At 49.7% G+C, this 18,562-nt stretch overlaps 1 protein-coding gene across 1 annotated transcript in view; it reads right to left on the reverse strand.

Annotated features, from left to right (window-relative positions):
• The window catches only part of ESF1 (ESF1 nucleolar pre-rRNA processing protein), a 325,806-nt gene that overhangs the window by 153,143 nt on the left and 154,101 nt on the right, over positions 1-18,562 (reverse strand). Inside the window, exon 9 of the mRNA XM_086927725.1 lies at positions 13,335-13,493. Within this exon, the coding sequence (XP_086783851.1) occupies positions 13,335-13,493 (159 nt within the window). The remainder of the gene's footprint in view (positions 1-13,334; positions 13,494-18,562) is intronic.

An 18,562-nucleotide genomic window follows, 5' to 3' on the forward strand; every position in this document is an offset into this window, starting at 1 on the left:
TCGTAGGCAGTAGGGTGCAACTGTACGGAGGATGGCAGAGTCCGTCACTCGTAGGCAGTAGGGTGCAGCTGTGTGGAGGATGGTGGAGTCCATCACTCGTAGGCAGTATTGGTGCAGCTGTGTGGAGGATGATGGAGTCCCTCACTCGTAGGCAGTAGGGTTGAACTGTATGGAGGATGGCAGAGTCCGTTACTTGTAGGCAGTAGGGTGCAGATCTGTGAAGGATGTCCTAATCCCCGACTGGTAGGCAGTAGGGTGCAGCTGTGTGGAGGATGGCGGAGTCCTCGACTTGTAGGCAGTAGGGTGCAACTGTGTAAAGGATAGCGGAGTCCGTCACTCGTAGGCAGTATGGCGCTGCTGTGTGGAGGATGGCGGAGTCCGTCACTCATAGGCAGTAGGATGCAGCTGTAGGGAGGATGGCAGAGTCCTCCATTCGTAGGGAGTATGGTGCCGCTGTGTGGAGGATGGTGGAGTCCATGACTCGTAGGCAGTATTGGTGCAGATGTGTGGAGGATGGTGGAGTTCGTCACTCGTGGGCAGTATGGTGCAATTGTGTGGAGGATGGCAAGGTCAGTCACTCGTAGGCAGTAGGGTGCAGCTGTGTGGAGGATGGCGGTGTCCTCGACTCGTAGGCAGTATGGTGCAGCTGTGTGGAGGATGGCGGAGTCCTCCATTCGTTGGTAGTAGGTTGCAGCTGTGTGGAGACTGGCAGAGTGTCACTCGTAGGCAGTAGGGTGCAGCTGGGTGGAGGATGGCAGAGTCCGGCATTCGTAGGCAGTAGGGTGCAGCTTTGTGGAGAATGGCGGAGTCCTCCACTTGTAGGCAGTAGGGTGTAGCTATGTGGAGGATGCCGGAGTCCACGACTCTTAGGCAGTAGGGTGCAGTTGTGTGGAGGATGAAGGAGTCCTCGACACGTAGGCAGTATGGTGCAGCTGTGTGGAGGATGGCAGAGTCCACAACTCATAGGCAGTATGGTGCAGCTGTGTGGAGGATGGCGGAGGTCTGCAACTCATAGGCAGTAGGGCGCAGCTGTGTGGAGGATGGAGGGTCCTTCACTCGTAGGCAGTAGGGTGCAGCTGTGTAGAGGATGGCGGAGTCCTCGACTCATAGGCAGTATGGTACAGTTGTGTGGAGGATGGCGGAGTCCACGATTCATAGGCAGTGTGGTGCAACTGTGTGGAGGATGGCTTACAGATTACTGACTGTATAGTCTGTGGTGTGATTTTGTTTGTGTTCCCCTGATGAGGGGTGTCCTGTGGCATTCTTATAGCAGGTTGGACTATTAAGGTCCGCATGACATATTGTACCAATTGTCTATGTATTTTTATTAATTGCTCTGCACATTGGAATAGTATATCCAATAGATTAGACGCAGGACTAAGGTCGATTAGGTCTCTATCGAATATACTAGACTTAATTGTGTGTGCCAGCTAGCTCAGAGGTCACTAGAAACTTTCTAGAATTCACAAAAATGGATTATTCTCGGACAACTGCATAAACAGGACAACTTTGTTTCCCCGAGTTAAAATGTATCTTCAGAGTCGTGGAAACAATAGATAGATATTTCACTCAGTCAATTGTGCATGCTTCGTTTCACTAGAGGTGCAGAGAAAGTAGAAAGACGGGCGTTTTCAATAAAAGGTTTAATTGAGCAGTCTTCTTTCTCAAGCATAAGAAATGAACTGGTACAATAGTAAAACTGTTTGAAACATATAATGCGTACAGTATAAATAGTAGAATAAAATAATACTGTAAGAGCATTGTATGGTTCCTAAACCATATATAAATACATACATAAATAACAGAGGCTAAAAGTACTCAACTGATGCTTCTAAAATACGCCTACCCCGGTGTACCTAACCTAAGCCTAGTATGAGGTAGAAAGTAAGTGAGGTGTAGCATAAATGTAGTATTCTTTTGCCAAGAATTTGCCCAAGATTTCTCTAAGGGTCTAATCAACTCTGTACCTTAGTTTAGAATGGAGAAGGCTGGTCTCGGAACTCGATTTCCCAACAACCTGCAAGGGTAGCTTGGAAACACTGGAGCTGGATTTCTCGGCAGGAGAAAAGACAGCGTCTCTCTCTCAGTGCGTCTGCTGGAGGGTCAGCTTCCTTCGGCACTTGCTGTAGCAGGGCGCGTCGAGCAAGTAGATAGTCAAACTGCTCCAAACCACTGTGTGTTTGCTTGGGCGAGTGTGGGTATATTTATACCTTGAAGGTGCCTACTTTGACATACAGTTGGACATAATAACGTCATCAAAGAGTCTCAGTTCTTTGAAAACTCCATGAGTTATTGGATAAATCAATACTCAAGCAAGGGGAAGTCCCTGACTGCTGAAGGCGGGTTTTTCCAAGAAATTGTTGTGGATTTTCGGAACTAGTGGAAGTAGCCCTGCGGTATTTGGACTGCATGAGTTATGCCTAATATGGTTAGGATTTCTATGCCTATATAAGGATATGGTGATTTATACCTATATAAAGGCATGAATCGGGAAACTTACAATAGGGTCCTAAAAGGATACATAACACCACGACTCGGAGGCAGTAGGGTGCAGCTGTGTGGAGGATGCCAGAGTCCTCAACTCATAGGCAGTAGGGTGCAGCTATGTGGAGGATGGCGTAGTCAGTCACTCGTAGGCAGTAGGGTGCAGCTGTGTGGAGGATGGCGGAGTCCACGACTCGTAGGCAGTAGGGTGCAGCTGTGTGGAGGATGGCGGAGTCCTCGATTCGTAGGCAGTAGGGTGCAGCTATGTGGAGGATGGCGGAGTCCACGACTCGTAGGCAGTATGGTGCAGCTGTGTCGAGGATGGCAGATCCACGACTCATAGGCAGTATGGTACAGCTGTGTGGAGGATGGCAGAGTCTGCGACTCGTAGGCAGTAGTGTGCAGCTGTGTGGAGGATGGCGGAGTACGTCACTCGTAGGCAGTATGGTGCAGCTGTGTCGAGGATGGCAGATCCACGACTCATAGGCAGTATGGTACAGCTGTGTGGAGGATGGCAGAGTCCACGACTCGTAGGCAGTAGGGTGCAGCTGTGTGGAGGATGGCGGAGTCCACGACTCGTAGGCAGTAGGGTGCAGCTGTGTGGAGGATGGCGGAGTCCTCGATTCGTAGGCAGTAGTGTGCAGCTGTGTGGAGGATGGCGGAGTACGTCACTCGTAGGCAGTATGGTGCAGCTATGTGAAGGATAGCAGAGTCCACGACTCATAGGCAGTAGAGTGCAGCTATGTGGAGGATGGCAGAGCCGTCGACTCAGGCAGTTGGGTGCATCTGTGTTGAGGATGGCGGAGTCCGCGACTCGCAGGCGTAGATGAAGGTGATTTTTACATATTACATGTTTTAGCATTTATATTGATATTAACGTGTGCACGTGGATATATTTTCTGTATGTTATTCCGGTTTTATATGACCACAGCTAATGTAGGCCTGCATTTTACAATGCCTAACATTGGTTGCAATCTTCTTTCATGAACAACGTGTATTTATTAATAGGAGTGCTGACTCCACATTTAGAATTGTGATGTATCCTTGTTTGTGTTCTCATTTGATATGTTTTCCTTACATAATAACTGTAATATGTTTCAATGAATTTTAACGAGTGCAGGCTGCTCAATGTATTTCGTTATGTCGCAGCTAACTGGAGGTTTGAAGATGTTTAGAGAAGCCTCACTGTGGAAGAATGATGAGCTCGGCTTACCCTCAAGTGCTTTAACCTGATTGGAGAATTTGCTGAGAACCGTGTGTATTTGTATCTAATATTAGAATTGTGTGATATAAGTTAGTGCTCTGTAGAAGGAGATTCCGATTTTCTTCAGATTCCTTTGCAGTACGAGTTTTGGGGGCGGCAGTCGCAGGAATAGGCAGCGCCCCCTTCCTGCTATCACACGCGGCTGCCGGGCAGCAAACTCAGGGACTGCCATGGGCGGCAAAAGGGCTAGCCCATTGCTCTCCATCTTACACACAGCCTCGGAGGTCTCACAATGGTGAAAGAGACGTCCTGTGTGCTAAACTGGCACTATTAGAGCCTCACCCGACAACTGCATAGACTGGTCTCAAGCAGAAGGAGTCAGAGAGGCTGAGGAGTGATTCAGCACTGAAACCAATCAGATCCAAGCGGAGCAGACGAGGGGGAAAAAGAGCCACAAATCAGTAGAAGGGAAGCAAACCCACATGCTGCTAGTTGACTACAAACCAGAGTATAGGACTCTCAGTCCACCCCCCTCTCGAGCAGCGCAACAGGAGACACAGAGGGCGAAAGGAGGCTGAATCCAGTACTTTAGATTGACAGGGAGTTGATTATCCAAGAAGACCGAAGGGCTTTTTTGATTCCTTTGTCTGTGACTCCCTCCCACTGAGGTACAAAACATCACTCCGAGCAATAATTGGCTCAATAAAGCCAAATCCCCTTTTAGAGAAAGCTGCCAGAACAGATACAGACTGTTAGACCTGGCATCTTTTGGGGTGTTTCCGCAGTCTTTTTGCTTTCTGGCAGCCTGTTTTTAATATGTTGGACTGCGCTCTGCCGGTTTAGTGCCTCTGCACAATTTCTAGGTGCTGTTCAGTATTAAAGTGCAAGTGCCCCTACTGTAAATTGTGTTTATGGATTGATGTTTCCAAGTTTGGCTTATTTGATTAATTACCAAGGCCCTAGTACAGTGCACTGTCTGTGCCCAGTGCTGGTAAATCAAATGCTGCTAGAGGGCCAGCAGCACTGATAGTGCCACCCACACAAGCAGCCTTTCAAAGGGTTCTCAGACCTACCAATGCAGTGCCTGTGCATAGGTTTTATCGCCATGTCAACCTGGCAAGTACACCTATTTGCCAGGTCCTAACCTTCCCTTTTCTTTTCTTTTCTTACATGCAAGGCATCCCTCAGGTAGGTCCAAGGTACCCCAATGGGCAGGGTGCAGTGTATGGGAAAAGTAGGAAATGTACTGGTGGGTGTGTGTGAGACATGCCCTGATAGTGAAATATTGCCAATTCCGTTTTTAACTATTAAAAAACGATCCCCATGCGCTAAAATAGGAGTTGCTTTATAACATCTTACAAGTATAACTTTCCATGGGGACTAGATAGAGAAATGGAGTTTAGGCTCTGTGAACTCGGTATTTAGTAACACCTTTTTAGGGAGATGGTTTTTAAATTGTGTGTTTGAAAGAAGGAATTTTCTTGTTTAACCATTCTCTGTACCTCCGTATTTAGTACCGCCTTTTTAGGGAGATGGTTTTTTTTTTAAATTGTGTGTTTAGAAAGTAGGCATTTTCTTGTTTAACCATTCTCTGTTCCTCCGTCACAATGTCTTGTTTTAGGGACGCAAAGTCTGATCGCAGCACTCCGAAGAGGGTTTTCAAAAATGGTCTTGTGACTGGGGCTTCTCCTCCCTCTCAGTCCCCCAGGGAAATCTCAGAGCTTGTATCACTCACTTGTGCTTTCTTAGGTGTGGGCTTAGAAAGCAGGTCTTTTAGGATACTATCTTTTTTTGGCGGGGAATCGTCATCTCCTTTTTCACAGGAATCCACCGGGGATCGGAGTTGCACCCCTCTCAGCTTCCCTCCCCTACACCAGGCGCTGCACCATCTTGTCTGAGGAAACCACCGCTGAGACAAAGGAGAGACCCTACTTGCTGGCACCTCCCAACCAGGGAGTGGCAGCCGGACTTACAGGGCCTAATAGGAGACCACCCTCTAATGCGCCACGCACTCCGTCCATCGCAGCGCCGTTACAATTAGCCCGTCTCGGCGACGCCCCAGGGCTCTCATCACTGTTCCCTCGTTGGGGCACACTGCCGCAATCTAGGAGGCCCGCACCTTCACCGATATGGGCCTCCCACTGACACCTCCATCCACTAGGCTGTTGGCCACTTCCTATCGGGCATGTAGGGCTCCCCCGGTTCTACTCAGCACTGAGCCCTTCTGAGCAAGTCTACAGGTTTCAGAGGGTGCCCCACAGTCCCTATGCCAACACAGTCCAAGGAGGCAGCTTCTGCCCTCAATATGGTGGATTCTTCCTTCTGGCTGCACCTCGGCAACCGCGGGAGAAAGCGTCCGACCTGGGTCTCTGCCACACAAAGGTGTGTGGGGGGCAAGAGCACTGCCCCTACTTGGGCCATGCTTGGGCCTCCAGCTCTTTCGCCTCTGGAGTAGTCTAGGCCGGTGCCATCTTGCATTGCAGCGACTCGTGGAGCACAGGAATATCTTGCATCTCAGCACCATCTGCCACCTTACAACCATGGTGACAGAGCACCCCACTAGTGCCCCCCCAGATCCAGGCATCCTTTGTGTGTGCTTTGGGGCTTGAGGGCTACAGCCGGAGTCACTTTACTGGCAGTGAACAGCGGAGCTCACAAAGGTTGCTACCTCTTGCCTGCCATCTTGGCCACGCCCCTGAACGCAGGACTTTAGAACTCTTTTGGATCAAGGAACCTGCCAAGAAAAAGAGCTGGAGAAGCTGTGAGGAGGAACGACCACTTTGCTGAGTGCTTTGCTGTGTTTTTCTGCAGTAGCTTCTTCTGTCTAGGGCAGAGAAAGGACTGGACTTTCTGCAACTTTTTTGTTTGAGTTTCTCCAAGGGCTTGAGGTAGAGTTTGGCCCCTGTTCAAGAGGTCTCAGGAACAGCAAAGACTTCAAGTGCATCTGCTACCAGCACTGGGAACTGTGTGTTTTGTGCTGGAAAAGAAGAAAAAGCAACCAGACGCTGACACCGACACCGCTGCCAGCTCCGTGTCCTTAAGGCACCTCGAAGGGCACCACCGCACTTCACACTGCAACTCTGGTCTCACAAACAGCACCACCGAGCCTGCTTGCTTGCACCGCAACCTGAGGGCACCTCACTACGCAAAGCCTCGCTTCACGCCGCCGCCCTGTATCCCCGACGACGCAGCTCCACGCTGACATAGACACTGCTGCATGCATGTGGTTCGAGGGCATTGCTCGAAAGTTACATGACGCACTACTCTTATCCCACACAGCAGCTTTGGCCTACCGAAGCAGGCGCCATCGACCCCAGTTTGCCAGCCAACGACAACGCTTCAGCAACGGCGACGTCGCTGCTTGGAACGTGACCTGCCAACTGCGCAACAAGCACTGCATCACTTCGCAGGCCTGGTGTCACCAACGCCGGTGGGTGACCGTCACCAAGCCGCTGCCTACACCGCGACCTGAGGGTACCGCTGCACTTTGCACAGCAGCCTAGACACCTGTGCTCCCGACTTCAACTGTGAGGAGTTTGATCTGCAACGCGTGTGACTACAAGGGCCCAATGACTCCTGCACCGACCTCCGGAGCAGACGCCTGCTCTTTGGAGCTCGACGAGAGGTCGCCGAAACCCAGCATTTCTAAAATGTACTGTTTTGCAGGTCTTCTCTACACCATAGTCAGCCCGCGACGCAACTGTCCGCCAGAACTGTCTGGATTTGTTGTTGAAGAAGCCGTGATAGCCCCTGATGGAGCTATCGACTTCAAGGAACTGTATTTTAAGTCTATTTTTGTTTATTGATATTTCTGAGAACTGTGTAGTGGATTTTTTTCATCGTTTTTGGTCTTGTTTTGCACAGAAAAAAATATTGGTTATTTTTCTAAAACTGGTGTGGGGTCCTTTTGTGGTGTTTTCACTGTATTACTGTTGGTTATGTGCAAATGCTTTACACACTGCCTCTTAGTTAAGCCTGACTGCTTGTGCCAAGCTACCAAGGGGGTGAGCAGGGGTTATTTTAAAAGTGTATATCTCTTTGCCGGACTAGGAAGAAGGATGCTTACTTGGACAGAGTAATAACCTGCCAAACAGAAACCCCCAGTTTTAACACACAGCAAAAAAATGTAGTCTTTATTTTTTATTTTTAAAGCCACCCTAAGGTTGTAACTGAGAAAGGTGTGCCTCTCAAGGAAGCACAGATTACGGAACCTTAATTGCAATTTCCGATTTCCTTAGTCTGCGTGCAGAAATAGCATTCATTTACTAATTAATGAACAATGACCACACATTGCACGCTTTTTTTCGCAGTCAGATATGACCCAACCTGTGCAACAACAGGAATGACATAGCTGTGAGGGATAATGACTGAGAATGTGATACTTTCAGGAGCCATCCAGGTGCCTACACTAGGACAAAGCGTTTCTTGAAGAGATGGATTTTCAGATCCCTGTGGAGGCGAAGCATGGCCGGACCCGGGTGGGAATTGACTGACTTAGCTGTAGAAGGTCGATAATCCAGTTCTTTACGGCCTACATTTCCCTATTTCCAGTCTGGTGATACTGCTGCTTTGTGTCATGCGTGCTCCACTGGGGGGTTGAAATTAATCACCAGGTACAGTTAGTGGGGTGTAAGAATTCAGCATTAGATACCTAATGTGATTTAGACAATGAGAGTGAGGCCCAATAGTCAGTGTGATCCTTTTGTACTGTAAAGACCTTCGAGGAAGCATGCTTAGATAATGTTCTTTAGCAGACTCTGGTGGTACTCCGGAACAATGGCCAGTATTCCCTCTTTCAAGATGGAAAAGGAACAAAGCCAGGATTGAGAGTCTGAAATTTCACCCAGAAAGACCAGCTTTAGTGTTCAGCAGATAATGCTTAGCAGTCTTCATATTTTGTGAAATGTGGGCCCAGTAGAGTAGGTGGTGTCAATGTAGAATACCAGGGTCTTGGAGCGGTTGGTGAGTGGAAAAGTGAAGATATTTAGTTCTATCTCAGAGGGCCAGCCTTATACCCCCCATTTTCTTGAGTCATATGTGATTAGTACAAAATGCACTTGACATGGACTGCAGCAAGCCAGTCCTTCAGGAGACAGCTGAGTGTTTCCAGAATGAGCTGTGTCATTCACATACTGAAAGGTTATGCGATTCCAATCAGACAACAGGACTGTTTTACAATGACAGAAGAGGACTATATTAAGTCTGCGCACCATGTGAAAAATGTTATTAAAGTAGGTTGTCGTTAAAAAGAAGGAAACCTTCATGCCATTTTCAGATTGTTGTATTTTTGCCTTTACTTATTAACTGAAGACCTAAAATGCTAAAGCCTTGCTTAATGAAATGTTAGAGACATGATGTAATCATTTGATTAGACTTAATGACTCTTGCGCTACCAGTTTTCACTAAGTTTAGAGGTTACTGTAGACCACAGGTACTCATAGTACGGCCCGCGGGCCGCCAGCGGCCCAGCAAGCCTTCCCTGGCGGCCCGCGGACCAAGCAGACATCGTACCCGTGATTCAAAAAAGCATTTTTAAAGCGTGTGTGTAACCGGAGTGAGACTGAGACCCAAAGGGGGACCGAGGTGAAAAGGGAGGACGTGGCGGCAAAGGTTTAAAGGGGGAAAAAGGTTGCAGGGGCATTGATGGACTGAAGGTGAGTTGCGTAACCAAATCTTAAAATTAAAAGCGAATATTATAAAAAACAATGTTTGTTTACTTTGCCACAGGGTGCCCCGTGAAAGCTGTAAAACCCTTCTGCGCATGGCTTCGTTCGCGTAGTCAAGGCAGCGAGGGAGAGGGAGCTTGAGGGATTATTAGGTGGGGTTTGGGCGTGCAGGTGAATGGCAGTGGGAGGGGTGTTTGTGAGGGAGAGCGCAAGGCCGAGCAAGGGAAAGAGAGCGGGTGTGAGGGGAACATGTGTAAGGGTGCTTGAGAGAGTGCGAGGGTGTCTATGTGGTGAAAGTGAGCGGCGGGTGAGGCTTGGAGAGTGAAAGAGTGAGGGTAAGCTTGAGGGATGAGGGGGTTGGGCGTGAGGGGAGAGCAGGTGGGGATGTATGATGTGGGGAGGGTGTGGCACATGTAGATTGGTGGTTGTGGGCGAGGGTGTGTATGTGACGAAAGTGAAAGGTGAATGGATGTGAAACTGGCTGAAGGAAAGACGAAGGGTGAGCTTGAGGGACGAGGTGGGGTTTGAGTGTCAGGGTTGAGCACGCATAAATTGGTGAGTGGGTGTGTGATGCATGTGGTGGAAGCGAGAGGTGGATGAGGTAGTTTGTGCAGTGCCGTTTTGTAGGTTCGTGTTAGGGCCGAGGATGGAGGTAGGTTGTTTATGAGAGAACACAGCATGAAAGCCTGGGGGACACAGCAATTGTCAGTACTTAATTTGAGCCGGTGGGGGCCAGCTGCACTCATTTTTGGGAATAGTTAAAGTTATGTAGTGTTTGCTATCAGGTCACCATGTCACCCAATGTAACTGTACTCAATTTCTCAGCCTGGGAAGGCTGAATACCTGAGTCACCCTGCCAAAAAAACGCCTGTGTGACCTGTAACACACTACCTAATGCGTAGGCCCTGTCTATATAGTATGGGTGATCATCATCTCTGTCTCTCAACAAATCGTTTGCTCGGCATCCACTCCTGCAATAAATTCTCTGTTCACATCCATACATGCCGTTTCTTGGCCGCAGCTTCCCCCTGCCCATAAGAAGAAAGAGTGATTCACACGGAAGTCAGCAGTGGAGAGAGCGAGCCTCAGCGCCTACCCTATACTCTCCGGTGCCCCCCTCCCTCCCCTCCTTCCATCACCTCACAGTCCACGCAGGCCCTGCCAAAATAACATCTCAGAAGTAATGTGGGCACTGGGCAGACATTAAATGTCGCTTACAGCAGTTGCCACATTACAGTTTGACAAGAAATCCGTCACGAGCTGTTGGACAGATCTGATAACGGTTTACTATACAACATATGATCTCAAACAAATACATAAAATAACGAGTGAAAGGGGCGTCTCGTTCATTTTGTAGACGCAACAATGTGTTCCCTCATTCTGCAGAATGAGGGAAGGGAAGTGAGGGTGAGGGAAGGGGCGTGAGGGAAGGGGAGTGAGGGAAGGGGCGTGAGGGAAGGGGAGTGAGGGAAGGGGAGTGAGGGAAGGGGAGTGAGGGAAGGGGAGTGAGGGAAGGGGTGTGAGGGAGAGGGAAGGGGTGTGAGGGTGGGAGTGCGGGAAGGGGAGGGAGGGAGAGTGGGAGGGAGTGAGGGAAGGGGAGTGAGGGAGGGAGTGAGGCAAGGGGAGGGAAGGAGAGTGGGAGGGAGTGAGGGAAGGGGAGTGGGGGAGTGAGGGAGAGTGGGAGGGAGTGAGGGAGGAAGTGAGGCAAGGGGAGGGAAGGAGAGTGGGAGGGAGTGAGGGAAGGGGAGTGAGGGAAGGGGAGTGAGGGAAGGTGAGTGAGGGAAGGTGAGTGAGGGAAGGTGAGTGAGGGAAGGTGAGTGAGGGAAGGTGAGTGAGGGAGGGAGTGAGGGAAGGTGAGTGAGGGAAGGTGAGTGAGGGAAGGGGAGTGAGGGAAGGGGAGTGAGGGACTGAGGGAAGGGGAGTGAGGGACTGAGGGAAGGGGCGTGAGGGACTGAGGGAAGGGGAGTGAGGGTAGGGGAGTGAGGGACTGAGGGAAGGGGAGTGAGGGTAGGGGAGTGAGGGACTGAGGGAAGGGGAGTGAGGGTGAGGGAAGAGGAGTGAGGGTGAGGGAAGAGGAGTGAGGGTGAGGGAAGAGGAGTGAGGGTGAGGGAAGGGGAGTGAGGGGAGGGGAGTGAGGTAAGGGGAGTGAGGTAAGGGGAGTGAGGGAAGGGAAGTGAGGGAAGGGAAGTGAGGGAAGTGAGGGAAGTGAGGGAAGGGGATGAGGGTAAGAGGGTGAGGGAAGGGGAGTGAGGGAGAGGGAAGGGGAAGTGAGGGAGAGGGAGGAAAGTCGGAAAGGGGAGTGAGGGAGAGGGAAGGGGAGTGAGGGAGAGGGAGGAAAGGAGGGAAGGGGAGTGAGGGAGAGGAAGGGGAGTGAGGGAAGGAGAGAGAATGAGAGGGAGGGGGGAGGGAGAGGGAGGGAAGGAGAGGGAGAGGGAGTGAGGCAGAGTGAGTGAGACAGAGAGAGACAGGGAGAGAGGGAGAGAGAGGGATGGAGGGAGACAATGGGAGAGATAGATAGAGGGAGGGAGAGAGAGGGATGGAGGGAGACAATGGGAGAGATAGATAGAGGGAGGGAGAGACGGATGGAGGGAGACAGTGGGAGAGATAGATAGAGGGAGGAAGGGATGGAGGGAGGAAGGGATGGAGGGAGGAAGGAGGGAGGGAGGGAGGGAGGGAGGGAGGGAGGGAGGGAGGGAGGGAGGGAGGGAGGGAGGGAGGGAGGGAGGGAGGGGAGGGAGGGAGGAGGGAGAGAGAGAGAGAGAGAGAGAGAGAGAGAGAGAGAGAGAGAGAGAGAGAGAGAGAGAGAGAGAGAGAGAGAGAGAGAGAGAGAGAGATTGAGGAAGGGTGACAGAGAGAGAAAGATAGATGTGCGTATGCGGGGACTGGTGGCTCAGTGGACGAAGGCGTCCGCTGCAGGGACCTCTGTTCAACCTCATGGTCGCAGTCTTTTTTGTTACTCTAACCCCGCCCCCTCCTCCACTGACCCCGCCCCTACCGGTTTGTGAGTACCCATGCTGTAGACTCTTGTTGTCATGTACAGAGATCTGATATCTTTTACTTCGGTCACATTCAACATATGTAAGTACATAATATAAGTATACTACTAAATCGTTCCTGGACGATGTGAGAGTCCAGTAGCATAGACTGTAGAACAGTCAATCAACCTGAGCACTTCTGCCACCCAGTGAAACTAGATTGAACCTCGTACTTGTGAAGGAGAGCAATGTCTGTAGGCTGTGCATAACCGCACTGAAAGAGAAGCCAGCCATCTGATCTTCGTGATCCCTAGGTGTGTTTCAAAACAGAAGGGGAATTTTAGGGGGGTCTTGTCCCTTACCCAGTATGGCCCGAAGTGTGAATTTGACACATGTTTATCTCTTGCTAGTGTACATTGTTAGGGGAAAGCAAAGCCCGATCCCACTGTAGCAGAATATTCTAAATATACAAGGACAGATACACAAAATATATTTTCACAAATAGCTTAAACATAAAACGTAATCCTGCATTCCCACAAATCACACCTACATACAAAAAGAAAGCTTTATGAATCTGCCCACAAGATTTTTTGCAAAGTATAAAGCACAGTATTTTCAGCTGGACAGAATGAACCCCCATTTGAAACATGTGGGTTTGCTAGTTGGGGAAGCTGATGGTGAGATGATATTAAATACATTTTGTCTGAGAAAGGAAAGAAAGTCTGAAGAACAGGATTTCTGAAAAATCAAGAAGGAGGATACCAAAATGCTCTTCTGGCCAGCGAAGTATAGCGTTAAGAAGAAAAATTAGAACAACTGATTAAGCTGAATTAATGAAGACCATCTGCATAATATTTTTAGCGCGCTACTGGTACCGTTTGCTCTAATGTTGAAATTAGGGTGATAGCCAGACTTTAACAGGAGTCTAAGGTAAATATTTTAAAAAGGCAACAAGCTACATAACCACACATGAAGCTCTTACATACAATCTCCAATGGAACGTACCTGGAACCCATTTAATTTCCATCTCCATGTCATTTTCCTCATGCTTTTTGTCCTTTTCTTGGATGCTTCTGAGCAGTTCCCTGTATTTGGTTATTTGTTCATCATCATCTTTCAGATTTTTTTTTGACCTTTTGCCATCTTCTGCAGAATCCATTTCACCTACAAATGAACAGTGAAATATCAATTAAACGCACACGCAATTAAGGAGGTTTTTCAAATGTAAGAAGATTTATGGTTGTCACTCCACTATTGACCCAGCGATTATAAAAATTTGTAATTACACTCCTTTTCATTCAACGCCTGGTTTCACTTAAAAGTTTTTAAGTGATGGAGAGAAGAACCAACACACTCAGTGAGTGAAATACAGACAATGAAATCTTACTCAAAAAAGGCCATGTCTGCGTGAAAAGTGTTAGTGCAACCATAATATCCTTGCTAGATTCAGAGAGGTCTGCACTAGAAGATAAACAAATTACTTAACTTGGGTAATACTCTATCTGGTAGAGACATTATAGCTGCAGATTTGTCACCTTTTGAATATTCCCAAGGCGTCATACTGGATCGGGACACTTTTCCATAATACCAGTGTGCCTCTAAAGGTGGCGCCTAATGCTGTTCCACTCCAGAAATAACGTGTGGGCCTACAGGGTACCACTTTCATCCATGGACATCACTTGCTTTCATGACTGTCCATGCCTTAAGACGTGGAGCCCCAAAAGCAATATGTTAGACAGTGTAAAGAATCCTACACTTGGGATCTTATTAATGGGTGGAGCCCAACCACAGAAAGGGGAGTATTGGTGAGGAATCTGCAGCTAGACTCCACCAGAAAGAGCATTACCAAAGGTAAGTAACGTGTTCATCTGACAGAGACTTCTAGCCGCAGACTCCTCACCTTTTGAATTGCTACCTTAACAGGACCCAATGGCTCTGGATGGACACATAACGGAGAGTCCGGCAAGACTGAGCAGGCAAAGTGCCATTCTCCGCGGACTTGGCTGTCCAGATAATAGTGCTTTGTGAACGTATGGAGAGATGCCCGTGCAGCTCTCTGTCAAGTGTGTAGGACAGAGACTCTGCATGCTAATGCAGTGGTAGCAGCTTTGGCCCTGGTACAAAACGCATCAGAACAGGTGATTTAAATAAAGAGGGCTGATTAAGCAACCATAAGAAGGGGGAGAGTGATGAAAGAAAACCTTTAATAGTGTCCAGAGCACGGCCTTGCAGACGAGAGACAGATCAAATAATAAAACATCAGAAAGGCTGGCCTGTAGAAGGTCAATCTGGCAAATGCAGCATCAAACTACACATTAAACAACATGCGTGTGCAGTTTTTAATCGAGGGACGCCTGGCTGCAAAGTTGACATCTACTCCCTCCAGAGGAAAGTTGAAGGTCGCCGCTCAATCTCCACGCTTGGTGATCGAGATTGAGAAGTCTGGGGTGGAGAATCTGACCGGTCTGCTGTGACAGTAGATCCTACCAGAGAGGAAGTCTGATTGGAGGACAGATGCTCAAGCCAAGGAGCTCTGGATATTATACTCTCTGTTCCCAGTCTGGAGCCACTAGGATGACTTGGGCAAATCTTCTTGAAAACATGGGCCAGAAGTGGCATCAGAGTCCAGAGTTCCACCAAAGGCAGAAAGCGTATCCAAGCATTAGACGCCTTAGAAACTTCAAAGCGCAAAAGGGTTGACATTGTGCGTTCTCAGCTGTGGTAAATAGATTGAGCCAAGCTTCTCCCCATTTGCGGAAGAGAAGCTGCGCCACGTCTGGATGTAGCTGCCAATCAATGATCAGGCTAGGTGGTTCACCACCAGAAAAATCCCAGAGACATAAGGCTTGCTGGCACTGTGACCCAGCTACACCCGGTTTGTTGCAGTACCACACAGCAGTGTCCTTTTGATGGAAGGAAGGAAGGCTTTCAGCGCCAAACTGATAGCCCTCAGCTCAAGAAGGTTGATATGGAGGTGCGTCTCGCCAGAGACCTGAGGCCTCTGATCCCCACCTTTCCCAGATGGCCACCGCAACCGAGAATCGATGCATATGTCACGACTGTCAGCTCTTGGTGGGGACGGGAGAGGTGTCTGACGCTGAAATAATTGGAATCCAGTAGCAACCACTGCAGATCTCTCGTATTCTCTGACAAAATCTGAACATGGTCAGAGAGGTCCCTTTGATGTTAGGCCACTGCGACTTTAGATCCCACTACAGAACCCGCATATGCCACCCGCATGCTCTACCAGTAGTACGCAGGAGGCTATCAGGTCAAGCAGCTTTTAAGTCAACCTCACCTAAATCGAGGATTGAGGCTGAAAGATAGGGATCATAGCCCGAATTTCCTGGACTCTTTTTTCCAGATGAAAGGCATGAAACCGAACGGTATCCAGAATGCTTTGGTGAAGAGGAGCATCTGCGAAGGAGTCAGGTATGGTGATAGCGAACACAAAGATGACAGGAGTTTCAACATAGTCTGGAGGCGGTTGATAACAGCATAATGTGTGAGCCTGCATTCAACAGTCAGTAGTACACTTAAGGGGAAGATTAGCACCCCTGACCCCCGAAACTGTACTGCCACCACCTTCCATCACTTTTGTGAACACCTGAGCGGCGCTGAAGAGTTCAAAGAGGAGCACAGAGAACTGAAAATGCTATTCTCCCAACCCAAAATGCAGTTGATGCAGACAGGTCAGCAGGATGCAAATATGGAAATATGCATCCTGCAGGTCCAAGGCCACCATCCAGTCTCCCAGGTACAGGGCAGACAAGACCTGAACCCGGGTGAGCATCCTGAATTTCTCCCTTTGGAGGAAAGCATTGGAGGATGCAGATCTAGAATGGGCCGAGGTCCTCCGTTCTTCTTGGGCATCAGACAGTAGTGGCAATAACAACCATGTCCTACTTCTGGAGCAGGCACTCTCTGGATAGCCCCTTTGTCCGAAAGGGCTTTTACTTCCTGCTACAAAACAGATAGATGGTCCTCAGTCAGTCGTTCGGTGGATGGTGCGGCAGGGATGAAAGAAATGTTAAACCCTTGCAGTCTGGGAGACCCACCTGTCTGATGTGATTGATGCTAACCTGGATAGGATCAGTGAATTTTTCACCCCTCTCACCCGCGTGGCAGACCCTGCAAGCATACACCAAGGAGGTTTGGCACGTAGGCTGTAGGAGGTGGGGCAGTGGATTGAGTGGCATGTTGCCCTTCGATGCAGAGGCGGTGGGCACCACAGCCTCTACTACAAACCTGCTGGATAGGATGGGCTGATGGCATGGGAGGTCTCTTCCAAAGCCACAGAAGGACCTGTGGAAATGCTGCTGGTGAAGCTGGGTAGAGCATCCAAGAGAGTGAGTGGTAGCCCTCTTTAGAGCACTCAAGTGCAAAGTCAGCCTTGAGCACACACAAGCGAGTCTCATCAAACAGCAGGCCCATCAGCGAGGATTGGACGTTACAGAAAACACAGTGAATTGAAGCCATGCAAGGCTGCGAATGCCAACACTTATACTTATGGCCTGCCCAACCGAGTCGGTGGCGTCGAAGCCACAATGAATTGTGAACACAGCTGCGTCAAGGCCGTCCTGGATGGCCTGTGAGAGGACGTGCCGAAGGTCTTCCATAACAACTGGGAGTCCTGGTTCCATAGGGGTGTGTGTAGCGGCCTGGCAGACAGGAGGCATTAACAGATGTGAGGGCCAAGCTGGCAGAGGAGAATAATCTGTTCCCAAAAACCTCCATTCTTTTGGACTCCCTATCAGGGGGAGCAGTCGGGAAATTGTTGGGGTTAGTTCAGCTAGTGGAGGCCTGCACCACAAGGCTCTCTTAAGAGGGGTGCGGGGACAAAAAGGCTGGGTCGCCTACAGCAGGGAGTTATCTGTCTGAGCCTCCTGGAGGCTATCGGTTAGGGCCTAGTTTCATTGGATGAAAGGCTCTGATGCAGTCTGGCCAGGCTGCAAGACGTCAGTGACAACATTTGTTTTTACTTTTATGGTGGGGGAAGTGGAGGTAAAGCAATTCTGCTGCCCTAAGCATAATGATAGCGTAAGAGGACCATTCTTCCATGGATGATCCCGGAGGATGGAAAAGAACGGTTTCTGGGGAGATATACAGACAACTAGTGCCTTGCAAGTCCTCATGCCAATTACCCTCTCTATAGGGCTGAGCATATTCATCAACCTGGTCACCGTCGCCTGAATCCATCCCAGAGATGGAGTGAAGAGAATGTTGCCTGCCCTGAGGTAGAGATACCACCGAGACCTCAGCCTGATATGGTTACAACATCTGTCTAAGTCGAACCAGCTTCAGAAAGGACTTAGGGAGCCGCCAGTTCGGGCGACAAAGTCAGCATCAAGTACCCTGGCATCGAATGTGGGTGGGCACTAGGGGAAGCATTGGGTCTGGAGCTGATGGCGAAGCGGCTCAGAGGGTCCTACTGGCGCAGATGGCGAACCCGCCGGCAGTAATCAAAGAAGAGGGCCTCTCCGCTCCATGAGGCCCAAAAGGTGCACCAGAGAGAGTCTGCATACATCCAGAGAGCCAGAGCATAATTATGTGGAACTCATCAATTTGCCGAGACATAGATGGAGGTTGTGCCGCAACCAACTGTAAAAACGGAAGTCAGCTGACTTCAGGAGCAAGAATGGGACCGTTGGCACTGTGGCTGGAGGTGAGGAGCCATTAAGAGGGTGGATCCGGGTTGCGAACCGCCCGAAGGAGCAAGTTGTCCCCAATGGGACAGTGCAGGATTGTGCGTGGGGCTGGTGTGCCACCCGCACCAGGACCCAAAAGCAAGCGTTGGCTAATCAGTGCCCGGTACAAACAGGGAGAAGATTGTAAGGTTTGGCCGGCCTCAAAGAAACGGAAGCAGAGCTGGTCCGTGAGGTTTGTAAAGTGTGCCCCACACGGCGAACCAGGAGGACCGAGGAGCAATGGATGCAGCCCATGCCTGGGGCGGAATGCGTCACCCTGGGCAAGACAGAGGAGCAGTGAGGCCTTGAATAGTGGCAGGTGAGGCTAAGAAGACAGCGGCCTGCCCTGAAAGGCATTGGTGTGCAAGCGGCGGCAAGAGACCGCATCCCCCTTTATGACTGGGCCCTAAAGAGGTCCCTCTCAGCGACAGAGTTGTATAACAGCCCACAGATGGAATCAAGTAGATATGCGAGCTGCACAGCTAAAGGGGGCCCAAAGGTCGGACAGGTCCCATTGGAGAAATCTGGCAGGCGGAGATCAGATGG

Source organism: Lissotriton vulgaris, chromosome 6 (assembly GCF_964263255.1).
Source record: "Lissotriton vulgaris chromosome 6, aLisVul1.2, whole genome shotgun sequence".
Lineage (NCBI taxonomy): Eukaryota > Metazoa > Chordata > Amphibia > Caudata > Salamandridae > Lissotriton > Lissotriton vulgaris.